The sequence below is a fragment of the Oncorhynchus tshawytscha genome, linkage group LG16, assembly GCF_018296145.1.
Source record: "Oncorhynchus tshawytscha isolate Ot180627B linkage group LG16, Otsh_v2.0, whole genome shotgun sequence".
Classification (NCBI taxonomy): domain Eukaryota; kingdom Metazoa; phylum Chordata; class Actinopteri; order Salmoniformes; family Salmonidae; genus Oncorhynchus; species Oncorhynchus tshawytscha.
Genome location: NC_056444.1, coordinates 24,347,244 through 24,369,586, shown reverse-complemented (window position 1 = coordinate 24,369,586; position 22,343 = coordinate 24,347,244). Strand labels below are relative to the sequence as shown.

At 43.0% G+C, this 22,343-nt stretch overlaps 1 protein-coding gene across 2 annotated transcripts in view; it reads left to right on the top strand.

The window, feature by feature from the left end:
• LOC112215544 (dihydropyrimidine dehydrogenase [NADP(+)]) overlaps window positions 1–22,343 on the top strand; it is a 220,427-nt gene that overhangs the window by 59,176 nt on the left and 138,908 nt on the right. For both annotated transcript variants that reach the window (XM_024374642.2, XM_024374644.2), the window contains 4 exons: window positions 4,792–4,953; window positions 17,223–17,419; window positions 18,702–18,783; window positions 19,558–19,645. In XM_024374642.2, coding sequence (XP_024230410.1) covers window positions 4,792–4,953; window positions 17,223–17,419; window positions 18,702–18,783; window positions 19,558–19,645 — 529 coding nt within the window. The remainder of the gene's footprint in view (window positions 1–4,791; window positions 4,954–17,222; window positions 17,420–18,701; window positions 18,784–19,557; window positions 19,646–22,343) is intronic.

The window sequence follows — 22,343 nt, the reverse complement described above, 5'->3', positions numbered from 1 at the left end:
CCTATATTATCCTTGCCAGTGAAAATTAAATAAATTATATAGTGTTATAGAACTGTTATGAGTTCTATCAAGTCTGTTGCCATTCTAAATTAGAATTATTCTTACATTTCTGTTATTTCGTTTTTAAAATACTATTATTCTTCAGTTTCTATATAAACTACAATATACAGTACCAGTCAAATGTTTGGACACACCTACTCATTCAAGGGGTTTAGATTATTTTTACAATTACTATTTTCTACAATGTAGAATAATAGTGAAGACATCAACTATTAAACTACACATATGGAATCATGTAGTAACCAAAAAAGTGTTAAAGTCTAAATATATTTTATATTCTTCAAAGTAGCCACCCTTTGCCTTGATGACAGCTTTGCACACTCTTGGCATTCTCTCAACCAGCTTCACCTGGAATGCTTTTTAAACAGTTTTGAAGTAGTTTCCCCATATGCTGAGAACCTGTAGGCTGCTTTTCCATCACTCTACAGTCCAACTCATCCCAAACCATCTCAATTGGGTTGAGGTCAGGTGACTGTAGTGGCCAGGTAATCTGACACAGGACTCCACCACTCTCCTTCTTGGTCAAATAGCCCTTATACAGCCTGGAGGTGTGTTGGGTCATTGTCTTGAAAAGCAAATGATAGTCCCACTAAGCGCAAACCAGATGGGATGGTGTATCGCTGCAGAATGCTGTGGTAGCGTTGCTGGTTACGTGTCTACTTACCACCACAAACCGATGCTGGCGTTATGATTGCACTCAACGAGCTGTACAAGGCCATAAGCAAACAAGAAAATGCTAATCTAGAAGCGGCGCTCCTAGTGGCCGGGGACTTTAATGCATGCAAACTTAAATCCGTTTTACCTCATTAAAACTCTAGACCACCTTTACTCCACACACAGAGATGCTCCCGAGTGGTGCAGCAGTCTAAGGCACTGCATCTCAGTGCAAGAGGCATCACTACAGTCCCTGGTTCGAATTCAGGCTGAATCACATCTGGCCATGATTGGGAGTCCCATAGGTCGGTGCACAATTGGCCCAGCATCGTCCGGGTTTGGCTTGGGTAGGCCGTCATTGTAAATAATAATTCGTTTTTACTGACTTGTCTAGTTAAATAAAGGTTCAAATGAAAATACAAAGCTCTCCCTAACCCTCCATTTGACAAAACTGACCATAATTCTATCCTCCTGATTCCTGCTTACAAGCATAAACTAAAGCAGAAATTACCAGTGACTCGCTCAATACGGAAGTGGTCAGATGACGCGGACGCTTCGCTACAGGACTGTTTTGCTTGCGCAGACCAGAATAATAGTTCCGGGATTCATCCAATAACATTGAGGAGTATACCACCTCAGTCACCGTCTTTATCAATAAGTGCATCGACGATGTCATCTCCACAGTGACCGTACATACATATCCCAACCAAAAGCCATGGATTACAGGCAACATCTGCACCGAGCTAAAGGCTAGAGCTGCCGCTTTCAAGGAGCGGGACACTAATCCGGACGCTTATACAAACCATCAAACAAACAAAGCGTCAATACAGGACTAAGATTGAATCGTACTACACTGGCTCTGATGCTCGTCGGATGTGGCAGGGCTTGCAAACTATTACGGACTAGAAAGGGAAACCCAGCCGCGAGCTGCCCAGTGACGCGAACCTACCAGACTACCTAAATGCATTTTATGCTCGCTTCTAGGCAAGCAAAACTGAAGCATGCATGAGAACACCAGCTGTTCCGGAAGACTGTGTGATAACGCTCTCGGTAGCCGATGTGAGCAAGACCTTTAAACAGGTCAACATTCACAAAGCCGCGGGGCCAGACGGATTACCAGGACTTGTACTCAAAGCATACGCGGACCAACTGGCAAGTGTCTTCACTGACATTTACAACCTCTCCCTGACAGAATCTGTAATACCTACATGTTTCAAGCAGACCACCATATTCCCTGTGCCCAAGGAAGTGAAGGTAACGTGCCTAAATGATTACCATGAAGTGCTTTGAAAGGCTGGTAATGGCTCACATCAGCACCATCATCCTGGAAAACCTAGACCCACTCCAATTTGCATACCACCCCAACAGATCCACAGATGACCGCTATCTCAATCACACTTCACACTACCCTTTCCCACCTAGACAAAAGGAACACCTATGTGAGAATTATGTTAATTGACTACAGCTCAGTGTTCAATACCATAGTGCCCACAAAGCTCATCACTAAGGTAAGGACCCTGGGACTAAACACCTCCCTCTGCAACTGGGTCCTTGACTACTTGACGGGCTGCCCCATAGGTGGTAAGGGTATGCAACAACACATCTGCCAAGCTGATCCTCAACACGGGGGCCCCTCGGGGTGCGTGCTTAGTCCCCTCCTGTACTCCCTGTTCACCCATGACTGCATGGCCAAGCACAACTCCAACACCATCATTAAGTTTGCTGACAGCATATCGGGAAGAGGTCAGAGACCTGGCAGTGTGGTGCAAGGACAACAACCTCTCTCTCAATGTGAGCAAGACAAAGGAGTTGATCATGGACTATAGGAAAATGAGGGACGAACAGGCCCCCATTCACATCCTCGGGGCTGTAGTGGAGAATGTCGAGAGTTTCAAGCTCCTTTGTGTCCACATCACCAACAAACTATCATGGTCCAAACATACAAAGACAGTCGTGAAGAGGGCACGTCAACACCTTTTCCCCCTCAGGAGACTTAAAGATTTGGAATGGGTCCCCAGATCCTCAAAAAAGTTCTGCAGCTGCACCATCGAGAGCATCTTGACTGGTTGCATCACCGCCTGGTATGGCAAGTGCTTGGCATCTGACCGTAAGGTGCTCCATATGGCAGTGCGTACGGCCCAGTACTTCACTGGGCCCAAGCTTCCTGCCATCCAGGACCTACAGTTGAAGTCAGAAGTTTACATACACTTACGTTGAAGTCATTAAAACTCGTTTTTCAACCACTCCACAAATTTCTTGTTAACAAACTATAGTTTTGGCAAGTCTGTTGGGACATCTACTTTGTGCATGACACAAGTAATTTTTCCAACAATTGTTTACAGACAGATTATTTCACTTCATTATTCACTGTATCACAATTCCAGTGGGTCAGAAGTTTACATACACTAAGTTGACTGTGCCTTTAAACAGCTTGGAAAATTCCAGAAAATTATGTCATGGCTTTAGAAGCTTCTGATAGGCTAATTGACATCATTTGAGTCAATTGGAGGTGTACCTGTGGTTGTATTTCAAGGCCTACCTTCAAACTCAGTGCCTCTTTGCTTGACATCATGGGAAAATCTAAAGAAACCAGCCAAGACCTCAGGGGAAAAAAACTCTGGTTCATCCTTGGGAGCAATTTCTAAACGCCTGAAGGTACCACGTTCATCTGTACAAACAATAGTACGCAAGTATAAACACCATGGTACCACGCAGCCATCATACCGCTCAGGAAGGAGACACGTTCTGTCTCCTAGAGATTAACGTACTTTAGTGCGAAAAGTGCGAATCAATCCTAGAACAACAGCAAAGGACCTTGTGATGATGTTGGATGAAACAGGTACAAAAGTATCTATATCCACAGTAAAACGAGTCCTATATCGACATAACCTGAAAGGCCGCTCAGCAAGGAAGAAGCCACATCTCCAAAACTGCCATAAAAAAGCCAAACTTCGGTTTGCAACTGCACATGGGGACAGAGATTTGTACTTTTTGGCTCTCTTCGATGTCGGCTCTTCCTATCATTGTGAAGGTGTATGTAAACTTCCGACTTATGTCACCCAAGTCATAGTCTGTTCTCTCTGCTACCGCACGGAAGGTTCAAAAGCCTCCTTAACAGCTTCTACCCCCAAGCCAAAAGACTGACACCCCCCACGCTTTGTTTTTACACTGCTGCTTCTCGCTGTTTATTACCTATGCATAGTCACTTTACCCCTACCTACATGTACAAATTACCTTGCCTAACCTGTACCCCCGCACATTGACTCGGTACCAGTAGCCCCTGTATTGTTATGTAATTTTCTTGTTACTTTTTTATTTTATATTTTCTGAACTTCATTTTTTTTAAACTACATTGTTTGTTAAGCGCTTGTAAGTAAGCATTTCACGGTAAGGTCTGCACCTGTTATATTCGGCGCATGTGACAAATAAAATTGTATTTTATTTGAGAGTTGTACTGGTGTGTATTCTCTGAAAGTAAGGCAAATCTAGTGAAGTCTTTATTTCAATCCAGGTTTCTCTGGAGATGGAATATTAAGTTATTTATATCACCAGAGGGGTAGAGGGGGACCTGAATCAGTGATTTTGACCAGATAGACAGATCACCTGAAGAAATAGAGCACCTTACGTATTCGCCTATCGTCATAACTGTTTATAACTATAATCAAAATGACCTTAGATATATGCTTAGATCCAGTCAAAACAGTTCGTAAAAGTCTGTCGGTACTATGAGTACTTGGTAGAACTGTAATACAAAAACCAGATACCCTCTGAAAGTACACACAGTTGCTGTAGTGGTTTGTGTTATCCCCCTAAATTATTATTCGGAAAATGTTATCTAAATACCAAAATTACTATAATATCATCCAATATTCTATATGTGCCGCTTGTTTTTACATTTTGGGTGCTATACCATTGGTTTCAAGTGACAGGATTCGGTCAAGCTTTTTGAAGCAGTTATTATCACATAAACATGACAAAATTGAAATTTCCTTCCAAATCCTGAAAACTGCCTGTGTGTGTTCTTGTGTGTGCCTGTGTGTTCTGTGTGTGTGCCTGTGTGTTCTGTGTGTGTTCCAGAACTACTATGGGGCGGCGAAGTCGATCTTGTCAGACAACCCCCTAGGCCTGACTTGTGGCATGGTGTGCCCGACCTCTGACCTCTGTGTGGGGGGCTGTAACCTCTACGCCTCTGAGGAAGGACCAATCAACATCGGGGGGCTCCAGCAGTTCGCCACTGAGGTATGGGTGTTGTAGTCCTCTTTAACCCGTTCTGTAGTCCTCATCAGACTCACTTGGACACATGACTTGAGCTGCTTGATTCACCTCGATACACACTGACAGGCATTCTGGAGATTCATTTGATTCACATTATGAGATACGAATGCATTACATTTTAGAAATGAGGCATACAAAACACATTTCTTTCACTTATGTGAAAGGATATACTTTTTCACATCGTTTTAATTGGTCAATGTCTTTGCCAGAATGAAACAAGGTTGAGCTCAAGCCACCCCCTCACACACATCCAGTTTGAGAAGTCTGACAAGCTGCTACCTGTACAGTTAGTAGTGATGGTGTTTTGATACATTTTAGAAGGAGTGTAGAGGATAAGGAGTGTACACTATATGTAGAGACACATCAGGTGAATGGGTGGATGGAAAGGCTGTTGGGCTGCAGGACTGTGTTAGGGCGAAGCCATTGAGTAGGTGTATTTCTGACTGGGTATCAAAACACGCCAGCTGTTGGTAGTTACCAGTGAGTAGCTTTTAACAATGTGATTGTTACAGATACCACGGTCTGGTTATAATTGATGTTTTAACATTTCTGCTGTAATGTTGTGTGTACATTTACATCTATTCCACATGTAAATGTGTATATAGAATATATACAGCAACAGCATTATCTTACCACATGTTGCAACATTGTTACACCTCTATGCAGTCTTTGGCATGTCTTTTTAGGTTTTTAACATACATATTATCCTGGATCATCAGAACAGCTCAAGCAATTACCATATAGTTTCTTACTCACTATTTCACTGTTAACCACTGATATTGTATTTGTATACGTCATTACGTTAACCTGCTGCTTCTCTGCGCTCTACTGTACTATCCTGCTCTTTACTCTGTACTCTACTGTACTACCCTGCTCTTTGCTCTGTACTCTACTGTACTACCCTGCTCTTTGCTCTGTACTCTACTGTACTACCCTGCTCTTTACTCTGTACTCTACTGTACTACCCTGCTCTTTACTCTGTACTCTACTGTACTACCCTGCTCTTTACTCTGTACTCTACTGTACTACCCTGCTCTTTACTCTGCACTCTACTGTACTACCCTGCTCTTTACTCTGTACTCTACTGTACTACCCTGCTCTTTACTCTGCACTCTACTACCCTGCTCTTTACTCTGTACTCTACTACCCTGCTCTTTACTCTGTACTCTACTGTACTACCCTGCTCTTTATTCTGTACTCTACTGTACTACCCTGCTATTTACTCTGTACTCTACTGTACTACCCTGCTCTTTACTCTGCACTCTACTGTACTACCCTGCTCTTTACTCTGCACTCTACTGTACTTCCCTGCTATTTACTCTGTACTCTACTGTACTACCCTGCTCTTTACTCTGCACTCTACTGTACTACCCTGTTCTTTACTCTGTACTCTGCAGTACTACCCTGCTCTTTACTCTGCACTCTACTGTACTACACTGCTCTTTACTCTGCATTTTACTGTACTACACTGCTCTTTACTCTGCACTCTACTGTACTACCCTGCTCTTTACTCTGTACTCTACTGTACTACACTGCTCTATACTCTGCACTCTACTGTACTACCCTGCTCTTTACTCTGTACTGTACTACCCTGCTCTTTACTCTGCACTCTACTGTACTACCCTGCTCTTTACTCTGCACTCTACTGTACTACCCTGCTGTTTACTCTGTACTGTACTACCCTGCTCTTTACTCTGCACTCTACTGTACTATACTGCTCTTTACTCTGTACTGTACTATACTACTCTGCACTCTACTGTACTACACTGCTCTTTACTCTGTACATTACTGTACTACACTGCTCTTTACTCTGCACTTTACTGTACTACCCTGCTCTTTACTCTGTACTCTACTGTACTACACTACTCTTTACTCTGTACTCTACTGTACTACCCTGATCTTTACTCTGTACTCTACTGTACTATCCTGCTCTTTACTCTGTACTCTACTGTACTACCCTGCTCTTTACTCTGTACTCTACTACCCTGCTCTTTACTCTGTACTCTACTGTACTACCCTGCTCTTTACTCTGTACTCTACTATACTACCCTGCTCTTTACTATGTACTCTACTGTACTACCCTGCTCTTTACTCTGCACTCTACTGTACTACCCTGCTCTTTACTCTGCACTCTACTGTACTACCCTGCTCTTTACTCTGCACTCTACTGTACTACCCTGCTCTTTACTCTGTACTCTGCTGTACTACCCTGCTCTTTACTCTGTACTGTACTACCCTGCTCTTTACTCTGCACTCTACTGTACTACACTGCTCTTTACTCTGCATTTTACTGTACTACACTCCTCTTTACTCTGCACTCTACTGTACTACCCTGCTCTTTACTCTGCATTTTACTGTACTACACTGCTCTTTACTCTGTACTGTACTACACTGCTCTTTACTCTGTACTCTACTGTACTACCCTGCTCTTTACTCTGCACTCTACTGTACTACACTGCTCTTTACTCTGTACTCTACTGTACTACCCTGCTCTTTACTCTGCACTCTACTGTACTACCCTGCTCTTTACTCTGCACTCTACTGTACTAACCTGCTCTTTACTCTGTACTCTACTGTACTACACTGCTCTATACTCTGCACTCTACTGTACTACCCTGCTATTTACTCTGTACTGTACTACCCTGCTCTTTACTCTGTACTCTACTGTACTACCCTGCTCTTTACTCTGCACTCTACTGTACTACCCTGCTCTTTACTCTGCACTCTACTGTACTACACTGCTCTTTACTCTGCACTCTACTGTACTACACTGCTCTTTACTCTGCACTCTACTGTACTACCCTGCTCTTTACTCTGTACTGTACTACCCTGCTCTTTACTCTGCACTCTACTGTACTATACTGCTCTTTACTCTGTACTGTACTACATTACTCTGCACTCTACTGTACTACACTGCTCTTTACTCTGTACTCTACTGTATTACCCTGCTCTTTACTCTGCACTCTACTGTACTACCCTGCTCTTTACTCTGTACTCTACTGTACTACCCTGCTCTTTACTCTGTACTCTACTCTACTACCCTGCTCTTTACTCTGTACTCTACTGTACTACCCTGCTCTTTACTCTGTACTCTACGGTACTACCCTGCTTTTTACTCTGTACTGTACTATCCTGCTCTTTACTCTGCACTCTACTGTATTACCCTGCTCTTTACTCTGCACTCTACTGTACTACCCTGCTCTTTACTCTGCACTCTACTGTATTACCCTGCTCTTTACTCTGCACTCTACTGTACTACCCTGCTCTTTACTCTGTACTCTACTGTACTACCCTGCTCTTTACTCTGTACTCTACGGTACTACCCTGCTTTTTACTCTGTACTGTACTACCCTGCTCTTTACTCTTTACTCTACTGTACCACCCTGCTCTTTACTCTGCACTCTACTGTACTACACTGCTCTTTACTCTGCATTTTACTGTACTACACTGCTCTTTACTCTGTACTGTACTACCCTGCTCTTTACTCTGCATTTTACTGTACTACACTGCTCTTTACTCTGTACTGTACTACACGGCTCTTTACTCTGTACTCTACTGTACTACCCTGCTCTTTACTCTGCACTCTACTGTACTACCCTGCTCTTTACTCTGCACTCTACTGTACTACACTGCTCTTTACTCTGTACTCTACTGTACTACCCTGCTCTTTACTCTGCACTCTACTGTACTACCCTGCTCTTTACTCTGTACTCTACTGTACTACCCTGCTCTTTACTCTGCACTCTACTGTACTACCCTGCTCTTTACTCTGTACTCTACGGTACTACCCTGCTTTTTACTCTGTACTGTACTATCCTGCTCTTTACTCTGCACTCTACTGTATTACCCTGCTCTTTACTCTGCACTCTACTGTACTACCCTGCTCTTTACTCTGCACTCTACTGTATTACCCTGCTCTTTACTCTGCACTCTACTGTACTACCCTGCTCTTTACTCTGTACTCTACTGTACTACCCTGCTCTTTACTCTGTACTCTACGGTACTACCCTGCTTTTTACTCTGTACTGTACTACCCTGCTCTTTACTCTTTACTCTACTGTACCACCCTGCTCTTTACTCTGCACTCTACTGTACTACACTGCTCTTTACTCTGCATTTTACTGTACTACACTGCTCTTTACTCTGTACTGTACTACCCTGCTCTTTACTCTGCATTTTACTGTACTACACTGCTCTTTACTCTGTACTGTACTACACGGCTCTTTACTCTGTACTCTACTGTACTACCCTGCTCTTTACTCTGCACTCTACTGTACTACCCTGCTCTTTACTCTGCACTCTACTGTACTACACTGCTCTTTACTCTGTACTCTACTGTACTACCCTGCTCTTTACTCTGCACTCTACTGTACTACCCTGCTCTTTACTCTGTACTCTACTGTACTACCCTGCTCTTTACTCTGCACTCTACTGTACTACCCTGCTCTTTACTCTGCACTCTACTGTACTACCCTGCTCTTTACTCTGTACTCTACTGTACTACCCTGCTCTTTACTCTGCACTCTACTGTACTATACTGCTCTTTACTCTGTACTGTACTACACTACTCTGCACTCTACTGTACTACACTGCTCTTTACTCTGTACTTTACTGTACTACACTGCTCTTTACTCTGTACTTTACTGTACTACACTGCTCTTTACTCTGCACTTTACTGTACTACCCTGCTCTTTACTCTGCACTCTACTGTACTATACTGCTCTTTACTCTGTACTGTACTACACTACTCTGCACTCTACTGTACTACACTGCTCTTTACTCTGTACTTTACTGTACTACACTGCTCTTTACTCTGTACTTTACTGTACTACACTGCTCTTTACTCTGCACTTTACTGTACTACCCTGCTCTTTACTCTGTACTCTACCATACTACCCTGCTCTTTACTCTCTACTCTACTGTACTACCCTGCTCTTTACTCTGTACTGTACTACACTCCTCTGCACTCTACTGTACTACACTGCTCTTTACTCTGCACTCTACTGTACTACACTACTCTGCACTCTACTGTACTAAACTACTCTTTACTCTGCACTCTACTGTACTACACTGCTCTTTACTCTGTACTCTACTGTACTACACTGCTCTTTACTCTGTACTCTACTGTACTACCCTGCTCTTTACTCTGTACTCTACGGTACTACCCTGCTTTTTACTCTGTACTGTACTATCCTGCTCTTTACTCTGCACTCTACTGTATTACCCTGCTCTTTACTCTGCACTCTACTGTACTACCCTGCTCTTTACTCTGCACTCTACTGTATTACCCTGCTCTTTACTCTGCACTCTACTGTACTACCCTGCTCTTTACTCTGTACTCTACTGTACTACCCTGCTCTTTACTCTGTACTCTACGGTACTACCCTGCTTTTTACTCTGTACTGTACTACCCTGCTCTTTACTCTTTACTCTACTGTACCACCCTGCTCTTTACTCTGCACTCTACTGTACTACACTGCTCTTTACTCTGCATTTTACTGTACTACACTGCTCTTTACTCTGTACTGTACTACCCTGCTCTTTACTCTGCATTTTACTGTACTACACTGCTCTTTACTCTGTACTGTACTACACGGCTCTTTACTCTGTACTCTACTGTACTACCCTGCTCTTTACTCTGCACTCTACTGTACTACCCTGCTCTTTACTCTGCACTCTACTGTACTACACTGCTCTTTACTCTGTACTCTACTGTACTACCCTGCTCTTTACTCTGCACTCTACTGTACTACCCTGCTCTTTACTCTGTACTCTACTGTACTACCCTGCTCTTTACTCTGCACTCTACTGTACTACCCTGCTCTTTACTCTGTACTCTACGGTACTACCCTGCTTTTTACTCTGTACTGTACTATCCTGCTCTTTACTCTGCACTCTACTGTATTACCCTGCTCTTTACTCTGCACTCTACTGTACTACCCTGCTCTTTACTCTGCACTCTACTGTATTACCCTGCTCTTTACTCTGCACTCTACTGTACTACCCTGCTCTTTACTCTGTACTCTACGGTACTACCCTGCTTTTTACTCTGTACTGTACTACCCTGCTCTTTACTCTTTACTCTACTGTACCACCCTGCTCTTTACTCTGCACTCTACTGTACTACACTGCTCTTTACTCTGCATTTTACTGTACTACACTGCTCTTTACTCTGCACTCTACTGTACTACCCTGCTCTTTACTCTGCACTCTACTGTACTACCCTGCTCTTTACTCTGTACTCTACTGTACTACCCTGCTCTTTACTCTGCACTCTACTGTACTATACTGCTCTTTACTCTGTACTGTACTACACTACTCTGCACTCTACTGTACTACACTGCTCTTTACTCTGTACTTTACTGTACTACACTGCTCTTTACTCTGTACTTTACTGTACTACACTGCTCTTTACTCTGCACTTTACTGTACTACCCTGCTCTTTACTCTGCACTCTACTGTACTATACTGCTCTTTACTCTGTACTGTACTACACTACTCTGCACTCTACTGTACTACACTGCTCTTTACTCTGTACTTTACTGTACTACACTGCTCTTTACTCTGTACTTTACTGTACTACACTGCTCTTTACTCTGCACTTTACTGTACTACCCTGCTCTTTACTCTGTACTCTACCATACTACCCTGCTCTTTACTCTCTACTCTACTGTACTACCCTGCTCTTTACTCTGTACTGTACTACACTCCTCTGCACTCTACTGTACTACACTGCTCTTTACTCTGCACTCTACTGTACTACACTACTCTGCACTCTACTGTACTAAACTACTCTTTACTCTGCACTCTACTGTACTACACTGCTCTTTACTCTGTACTCTACTGTACTACACTGCTCTTTACTCTGTACTCTACTGTACTACCCTGCTCTTTACTCTGCACTCTACTGTACTACACTGCTCTTTACTCTGTACTCTACTGTACTACCCTGCTCTTTACTGTACTACCCTTTTCTTTACTCTGTACTGTACTACCCTGCTCTTTCCTCTGTACTCTACTGTACTACCCTGCTCTTTACTCTGCACTCTACTGTACTACCCTGCTCTTTACTCTGTCCTCTACTGTACTACCCTGCTCTTTACTCTGCACTCTACTGTACTACACTACTCTGCACTCTGTACTATACTATACTACTCTGCACTCGTCTGTACTTCCCTGCTCTTTACTCTGCACTCTACTGTACTACACTACTCTGCACTCTACTGTACTACACTGCTCTTTACTCTGCACTCTAGTCTGTACAGCATTGTACTCTACTGTGCTGCTCAATGCTGTGTTTCCCTTCATTGTACATTACATGGTCCTATCTCTACTAAGTCCCCATAACGGGTGAGGGAGTGGTGTGCTGCAGCATCAAGCTCAGTATTAATGATGCCTCTCAACCCGTTGTTATGGCGTCAGTACAGCCCTCTGCCAATAAAGTCACAATTCTCCCCTTATTTATCATCCAAGCCTAACCTTCTGGTATGATAAACATCAGATTCACCATTAGGAACCGGCTGGTGGAAAGAGGGATGGGGGGAGGAAATAGAAGTAAAAACCAGGGAGAAGACAACAGAACAGAGAATTATGCAAGATGTCAAAGTCAACACAGATGACTTAGTTATAACCCAGTGTAAAGCAGACGTAAGGAATGGGAGAATCTTTCTTTCATGTCTAAAACATATAGGCTGCAGGAGTCAATGCCAACTGAAATTCATTTTACTGTATGTTCTAAAGAAAAAGGACTAACAAAGAAGGGAAATGGAAGAAATACACAGTGCCAAGAAGTCCTTTAAAGGAATGCTGTACAGATCTATTTTAGTGGTAAATAGATATGAGAGGAGATGTGTTGATGTTCTTCATGTGCCATGACCGTTATCACTGATGACAGGAGTCTGTGTAAAGCTACATGTTTTTGAACTGCTATACGCTACATTTGTTTCATCATGTGTGCTACTATCTTTTCCCCCTAATTCTTCCTCATGGTGAATAATGATTAGAACATCAAGTGTGTGTGTGGGCCTGCATGTGTGTGTGTGTGATTACGTGTGTGTTCATGGTGTAGCTCCGAGATAATCAGGATATCTGTTCCCGTCATTGTGGTGGTGAGCTTTATTTAGTTCCATGGTAACAGCTAATTAAAGTGAAATGTCAGAGATGGTGTGTGGGCTTGAATTGCTGCCTTTGACCCACACATCATCTTGTAGGGCTGCCTGCTGCTAAGGATGCATTTCCTCTACAGTAACGAACTCTTTCATTCTGGAGAGAGTTCAACAAGACGAGTACATTCTGAGGAATGGATGTAAATGGTCTTACTTATTCTACGTACTGTAGATGGAAGGAATCTTACACTTCTACAAAATGACTGAAGGATCATTATTGGACGCATATCGACAAAATCCTACACTTTTACAAATTGAATGAATGGTTCTGCAGGTATATGAAAGGAAAATAATTGTGAGCATGTCACTTTGCCTACGTTGCCGTTATGTAACTGTAACCAACTGTACTGTAGGTGTGCTCAGCCCAATTAAATTGTACTATTCCGTTGTTAAAGGTAGAGTACATGCATAGACAACACAGAGCTACTGAATGAAGAACGGCATAACGAGATCACTTTGTATGAGAGGAAGTCAAGATGACAAAACGGGTGCCTGTATACACCTTCAATCTATTGTGACGTGGATGATTATCTTTGCATGTTAGTCTGTTAATTTTCCTCTATTGCTTTAGAACAATGAGACAAACACGCACAACGAGAGGAAGGTTGGCACGCGGGCTTTGCCAGGGGGTTGGATTCTTTAATCAGTGCGTTTATCATCCTCTCAGGTGCTGTATATGCCGTGCGTTTTAGATCCTGTTCTTTAGCTACAGGAACGGAGTACAACAGTACAACAAAACAGTTCATTTCTAGCCATCTCGCACACCTTTCCTCCTCCTGCCTTCTCTTCCTATCAAGACTAATCTAGTGACACATCTCAGAAAGCAAGAGAAGCTCACGTTAAAGTTTCATTACTTCCTAAAGGATAAAAGGCACAATTACAGAAGCCTTCCGTCCGCTCCCTTCTCTTCTCTCTCTCGCTGCCTGCCACATCTGCTGTGACTACTATACATCTCTATCATGTGGCAGCTCTCCTCTCCTTAAATGGGAAAGGTCAGGGCGGTTATCTAGCAGATAATTAGATAAGCTCAGGAAGAAGAGAAAGAGAAGGGGGCTATCTGGGCGATCACTGCTCAGCTTCTATCAGCTCCATTCAGCCTGCGCTCCATGCTCCTAGCTCTAGTCCTCTCAACATTACTGATAAAGTCAAAGCCACCTTTCATTTAGGCTTTATTCTTCTCCTAATCTTATAGTGGATATAAGCGTATTAGTGTCTACCTAGAGTCTGGCACTGAGGTGTATAATATGGCCTGAATGACAGTGTTACTGTTAACTCTCAGTAGTTCAGACAGACCAGAGGGGAGTTGTCTTGTGAAAGCAGTATTGATCAGTTTGTTATGATGATAAGCACTGGGCAGGGGAGAGTCATGTTTCATCTGTTGAAACTGGATGATGCTTTTGATTGATGCTTCTGTATGCGTGTGCTGTGTGCTTATTGTACCCAGTGCTACCCACACATATAAAATGTGACGCAAAGCTAGCACCGCAGCAGTAGTAGTTTGGTGTTCAATGTTCAATTAGTGTGTTCAATTAGAGTGTGAGAAGAATTAGAAAAACAGAGATGGGTGTTTTGAATAACAAGGCCTCGGAACTGCTCTTAAGCACTATTAAAAATGCATTGTCATGCAGAAATTTGGGCTTCACAGTTCATGAAACACATGAATAACTAAATGAATATCACCTAAAGCTCAGGCGCAATATTGCAGTAACAATTTGAGGCTTCATGTATTGATCTAGATCATCTTATTAAGGAGACAAAGTATCCTCACTCTCATTTCACCCCTAATTATTGATATGTTGCTGCTACAGCATTCTCTTTCACCTGTTTGTGTTGCAGTAGTCTATATTTCTCTTGAAAATCATCAGTGAACATGGTGCGTTACAGAAGCTATCTGATTAATGTTGTTTTCTCTCCATATTATTCTAGGAGATGCCTCTAGGGCTAGTTATTTAACAGCCAGTGTGGTGTAGTCCCATAGATAGCTTTTAGTTGGGCAGACCATGTTCTAATTTGATTGGACTTTTGAACCGTTTTGTATGTGCAATTGAACACTTCCTGGTTTTAGCATGGCCAGGATAAATGAACACCCCTGCCATACAGTAAGTCAGTCTAGACAGGCATTGGCAGGCGTTGCTAGTACTGGATGGGGATAAACCAAGCATGAATGAGTATAACAAATGACACAGGACGAAAGGTTTTGGAACTGGTTGTGGTTCATTAATGATGACCTACAGTGCATTCAAAAAGTATTTAGACCCCTTGACTTTTTTCCATGTTTTGTTACGTTACAGCCTTATTCTAAAATGTAACTACATTTGTTTTTTTTCAATCTACACACAATACCCCATAATGACAAAGCAAAAGCCGTTTTTTAAATAAGATTTTAAATATTACATTTACATAAGTATTCAGACCCTTTACTCAGTACTTTGGTGAAGCATCTTTGGCAGAGATTACAGCCTCAAGTATTTTGGGGTATGACGTTACAAGCTTGGCACACCTGAATTTGGGGAGTTTCTCCCGTACTTCTTGGCAGATCCACTCAAGCTCTGCCAAGTTGAATGGGGAGCGTTGCTGCACAGCTATTTTCAAGTCTCTAGAGATGTTAGATCGGGTTCAAGTCCGTGCTCTTGCTGGGCCACTCAAAGACATTCAGAGACTTGTCCCAAAGCCACCTTCGACCCAGTCTGAGGTCCTGAGTGCTCTGGAGCAGGTTTTCATCAATGATCTCTCTGTACTTTGGTCCGTTCATCTTTCCCTTGATGCTGACTAGTCTCCTAGTCCATGCCACTGACAAACATCCCCACAGCATGATGCTGCAACCACCATGCTTCACCGTAGGGATGGTACCAGGCTTCTTCCAGACATGACATTTGGCGTTCAGGCCAAACAGTTCAATCTTGGTTTCATCAAATCATAATCAAATCCAATTTTATTTGTCACATGCCACGAATAAAACAGGTGTAGACCTTACGGTGAAATGCTTACTTACAAGCCCTTAATCAACAATGCAGTTCAAGAAATAGAGTTAAGAAAATATTTACTAAGTAAACTGAAGTGAATAAAAAGAAAAGAAAATCTAAAAGTAACACAAGAAGATTACATAACAATAACGAGGCTATGTACAGGGGGTACCGGTACCGAATTATCAGACCACTGAATCTTGTTTCTCATGGTCTGAGAGTCCTTTAGGTGACTTTTGGAAAACTCCAAGCGGGCTGTTATGTGCCTTTTACTGAGGAGTAGCTTCCGTCTGGCCACTCTACCATAAAGGCCTGATTGGTGGAGTGCTGCATTGATGGTTGTCCTTCTGGAAGGTTCTCCCATATCCACAGAGGAACTCCGACCATGAATTCTTGGTCACCTCTCTGACAAACACCCTTCTCCCCTGATTGCTCAGTTTGGCTTGGCTAGCTCCAGGAAGAGTCTTGGTGGTTCCAAACTTTTTCCATTTAAGAATGATGGAGGCCACAGTGTTCTTGGGGACCTTCAATGCTGCAGTTTTGGTACCCTTCCCCAGATCTGTGCCTCAACACAGTCCTGTCTCGGAGCTCTACGGACAATTAATTTGACCTCGTGGCTTGGTTTTTGCTCTGAAATGCACCGTCAACTGTGGGACCTTATATAGACAGGTGTGTGCCTTTGCAAATCATGTCAATTGAATTTACCACAGGTGGACTCCAATCAATTTGTAGAAACATCTCAAGGATGATGAATGGAAACAGGATGCACCTGAGCACAATTAACTGTCTCATAGCAAAGGGTCTGAATACTTATGTAAATAAGGTATTTATTGTTTTTTGTTTGTTCTAAATTTGCAAAAATGTCAAGAAACCTGTTTTGCTTTGTCATTATGGCATTTGTCATCTGTGTAGATTGATGAGGAAAATAGTACATTTAATCAATTTTAGAGTAAGGTTGTAACATCACAAAATGTGGAAAAAGTCGAGGGGTCTGAATGCTTTCCGAATGCATTGTATATTCCACTAGGAATTGAATGGTCTAAGTAAGCAAGCAATCAAGCAAGTACATAAACCAAACTCCCTCATGTGTCTGTTTTCACCTCAGATCTTTAGTAAGATGGGCATTCCTCAAGTGAGGAACCCAGCTCTCCCTCCTCCAGACCAGATGCCTAACAGCTTCCACTCCAAGATCGCTCTGATTGGCTGTGGCCCGGCCAGCATCAGCTGTGCTTCCTTCCTGGCTCGCCTTGGCTACGATGACATCACCATATTCGAAAAACAGAAGTGGATCGGCGGACTGAGGTAAAACTTCACAATCCCACTAGTGTTTGTTGTCACACCTAGACCTCTTTTCAAGTTGACATTGTAACATGTATTTGAATTTTTTTTCATTTTTTTTTTTCAATGGCTAGTAACATAACAAAATAACAAAAATGTAATCCAATAATGTGTAATAGGACTAGGACTTTGACCCCAACCTGGGTCTTCATAATTACAAATTAGGAACTCAATATTAGGAACGTGCTCTTAATGTTTAGTATACTCAGTATATATTGTCACAGCAAAATAATCCTGCATCAACAGGATTTGAGTGTTTTGTTCACAAAGTTAAGCAAAAAGTAGGCTACGTGAAAAGTGCAATGTTAGTATGGGTTTTCAGTGAATTTATGTAAATGACAATGCTTATCTTCAATTTCAATTCTCAGCAACAAAAGAGTGATCGAATTAAGATCCTACATTTGTATTCATTCGCTTCCTGGGCAGCAATTAGTCAATGGTGTAACTTAAAGCCAGATCTGTGGCTCCTTGTCAACGCTTGCGGATATGCATCTGTAATTCATCTAAATTCATGTCCTTTTGTGTGGGGCATTTACCACTAAAGGGCATTGTTGATCATGGGTCTGCTGGATCAATATAAAGAACATTGTATAAGGTCACAGCTGCTAATGAGAGTTTTGGTAATTGTGAATATTCATCTTTCAAATGCCTGAGTTTGGATTGGGTTACCAATTACCTACCCAGGCCTTTAGTACATTTTACATTTTAGTCATTTAGCAGACGTTCTTTGATTTCTCCTAGGATTCCAGCAAATGTCCACAGTGGGTTTCACGTACTTCGAAGGACAACCGGGAATAAAATTAAGAATTTGAGGATGGTTCAGGGAGAGGTTGGACATAGAAGCAGGATAATTTTGAGGCAGAGAAAGTAGAAAAAGTGAAGACCAACCCAGTTCATCAAATGAAAATAAGAAAAAGGAGTTGCTGTTGCAACAGTATAGAGAATCCTCTTCCCTGTGTCTATCTATTTCATATTCCTCTGAGAGTCCTTTCTCTGTTATCCCTCTTCTTCATCCTCCTCCTCATCCGCCTCATCCTCCTCCTCCTTTTCGTCCTGTTCCTCCTTCTCCATCTCCCAGTCACATTCATTCTCTCTCTCTCATTCTCTCTCTCATTCTCTCTCTCATTCTCTCTCTCATTCTCTCTCTCATTCTCTCTCTCATTCTCTCTCTCATTCTCTCTCTCATTCTCTCTCTCTCATTCTCTCTCTCTCATTCTCTCTCTCTCATTCTCTCTCTCTCTCACAGCTCTGCGGAGATCCCTCAGTTCAGGCTGCCATATGAGGTAGTGCACTTCGAGGTGGAGCTGATGATGGATTTGGGCATCAAGGTAATGAGTCCCCCACCTCCCCTCCCACTCTCTCTCCATCTCCCCCCTGTCCCCTCTCTCCATCTCTCCCTCCATTCCCCTGTCCCCTTCCTCGTTTACATCAGAGGCTAGCGCAGGCGACAGGTCTGGGAGAAGATCAGCAGCCCAAATGTCAGGCGCATTAATAAAGAACAATTAAAAGCTGCATCAGGCCGGGCAGGCTCCAGGCTGCTGAGACCTTGTGTCTCCGGCACCGGCTGCAACTTGGGGCGATGCTCTAGCTTGTCTGTCTGTCTGTTGCTTGAATGCCACAGTGGTGAGAAAGGGCAATCGATAGTCCTTACCACGGCCAGCTAGCCAGCCACGGCAGACCAGACCAGACCAGACAGCACCTGCTCATGATTCATTTTAAACCAGGAAACAGATTTGGTTGCTGAAAAGAATGGAGGGAGTGGAGTGAGGGGAGTAGTTAGAGGTGAGGCATTTGCATGTCTATGTGGATTTTTCTGCTCTGTTCTGTGAAAAGATAAATAGTAGAAGTGAAGAATTTGAGGAAGACTTATAATCACATAAAGAGTGAATAGCGTCCCAAGTTAGGTCATTTTGATTATTGGTACAACTCATTAATATGCTCATCCAACCGGAGTGTTAAGCCAGGTGTTAGAACGTTCCGTTTTTGATCATCAAGCATTTTACGTACAACATTTATTATAATTATACAATAGATTATCTGTTGAAATGTTCTTAGAGCTGGTGCTCCCGTTATAACTAATGAGTTGTGTTGTATTGTTTCAGGTGGTGTGTGAGAAAGCCCTGGGCCAGGACGGGATGACTCTGCTCTCTCTGAGAGATGAAGGTTACAAAGCTGTCTTTATCGGCATTGGTTGGTTATTCATTTATTCCTTTTCCTCCTGTCTTTTCCACCCTCTCTCTGTATATATGTACTCTCGTACCAGTATGATGAGCAATTGTAAAGATGATGTGGGTTGTACTCATTGGCCACCAAATAGAAGAAAACTGACTGATGCATGGAGTGACTACATTAACTTTTTTTTTCACCTTTATTTAACCAGGTAGGCAAGTTGAGAACAAGTTCTCATTTACAATTGCGACCTGGCCAAGATAAAGCAAAGCAGTTCGACACATACAACGACACAGAGTTACACATGGAGTAAAACAAACATCCAGTCAATAATACAGTATAAACAAGTCTATATATGATGTGAGCAAATGAGGTGAGATAAGGGAGGTAAAGGCAAAAAAAAGGCGATGGTGGCAAATTAAATACAATATAGCAATTAAAACACTGGAATGGTAGATTTGCAGTGGAAGAATGTGCAAAGTAGAAATAAAAATAATGGGGTGCAAAGGAGCAAAATAAATAAATAAACAAAATAAATACAGTAGGGAAAGAGGTAGTTGTTTGGGCTAAATTATAGGTGGGCTATGTACAGGTGCAGTAATCTGTGAGCTGCTCTGACAGTTGGTGCTTAAAGCTAGTGAGGGAGACAAGTGTTTCCAGTTTCATAGATTTTTGTAGTTCGTTCCAGTCATTGGCAGCAGAGAACTGGAAGGAGAGGTGGCCAAAGAAATAATTGGTTTTGGGGGTGACCAGAGAGATATACCTGCTGGAGCGCGTGCTACAGGTGGGTGATGCTATGGTGACCAGCGAGGGGGACTTTACCTAGCAGGGTCTTGTAGATGACATGGAGCCGGTGGGTTTGGCGAAGAGTATGAAGCAAGGGCCAGCCAACGAGAGCGTACAGGTCGCAATGGTGGATAGTATATGGGGCTTTGGTGAAAAAACGGATTGCACTGTGATAGACTGCATCCAATTTGTTGAGTAGGGTATTGGAGGCTATTTTGTAAATGACATCGCCGAAGTCGAGGATTGGTAGGATGGTCAGTTTTACAAGGGTATGTTTGGCAGCATGAGTGAAGGATGCTTTGTTGCGAAATAGGAAGCCAATTCTAGATTTAACTTTGGATTGGAGATGTTTGATGTCGGTCTGGAAGGAGAGTTTACAGTCTAACCAGACACCTAGGTATTTGTGTTTGTTCAAGTATTCTAAGTCAGAGCCGTCCAGAGAGTGATGTTGGACAGGCGGGCAGGTGCAGGCAGCGATCGGTTGAAGAGCATGCATTTAGTTTTACTTGTATTTAAGAGCAATTGGAGGCCACGGAAGGAGAGTTGTATGGCATTGAAGCTTGCCTGGAGGGTTGTTAACACAGTGTCCAAAGAAGGGCCAGAAGTATACAGAATGGTGTCGTCTGCGTAGAGGTGGATCAGAGACTCACCAGCAGCAAGAGCGACATCATTGATGTATACAGAGAAGAGAGTCGGTCCTAGAATTGAACCCTGTGGCACCCCCATAGAGACTGCCAGAGGTCCGGACAGCAGACCCTCCGATTTGACACACTGAACTCTATCAGAGAAGTAGTTGGTGAACCAGGCGAGGCAATCATTTGAGAAACCAAGGCTGTCGAGTCTTCCGATGAGGATGTGGTGATTGACAGAGTCGAAAGCCTTGGCCAGATCAATGAATACGGCTGCACAGTAATGTTTCTTATCAATGGCGGTTAAGATATCGTTTAGGACCTTGAGCGTGGCTGAGGTGCACCCATGACCAGCTCTGAAACCAGATTGCATAGCAGAGAAGGTATGGTGAGATTCGAAATGGTCGGTAATCTGTAATAAGAATAATAAGAATAGCTGTTTTCTGTCGCAAAACGTTTTGTGGTACCGGGTGCACTAATGAAGTCAACCGGGGGGAGAGCCTTTGGTACCACAGCAGTCAATTTCTGTAATAATGTGACACTCAGTGGCCCGTAGGGATCTGGTCATAAGAAGTGCAATATATAAGGAATAGGGTGCCATTTGGGATGCATTCTCCGTGAGCTTGCCGCTCTTTCAGAGGTCCTGCTTTAACCCGCCTCACAGCATCAGCCTCATTCACTTGTCATTTGTTATTTCTGTGTGCGATACTGTGTCCCAGCATGGTAAACAAACAGCGCCCGTTGTGAGGCCCGCTGGGGCACCACCGAGCATGCCATGTGCCCCCGTCAAATATTTCTACCCAGAGTCCCCCCTGCTGGGTTATCCCAGAGCTCTGATTCGCTGAACCGGAATCCTTTTTAGCAATACACCTCACCACTGGCACGGAAGGCTAACCTGATGTCAACCCTCACACTCACACAGACACACTCAAGCCCGCACACACGCCCCGACACGCACACATAAATGTGCGCACGTTCGCACACACACACTCCCTCGCCAGGGTCCGAGGGCTTTTTACAGTCTGTGCTCTCCCTCTTTTACCCACTCATATATCTGCAAATGAAATCCATGGTGACCCATGACCTGTAGAATCAATTGAATATCTGCTACAACCTTTCAAAATAGACGGTCTGGTCTCCTTTTGCTATTTCAGTCTCATTTGTTTGTCAAGTTGTACCTTTCAGAGTCTAGCTGGTCCATTCGTTTATGGAATGTTGAAACAATTGGTGGAGGATTACTTTCTTCTGTGGCTGTACGTCAGTTGAGCAGTGTTTGAGAAAGACAGAGAGTTAACATTAAATGT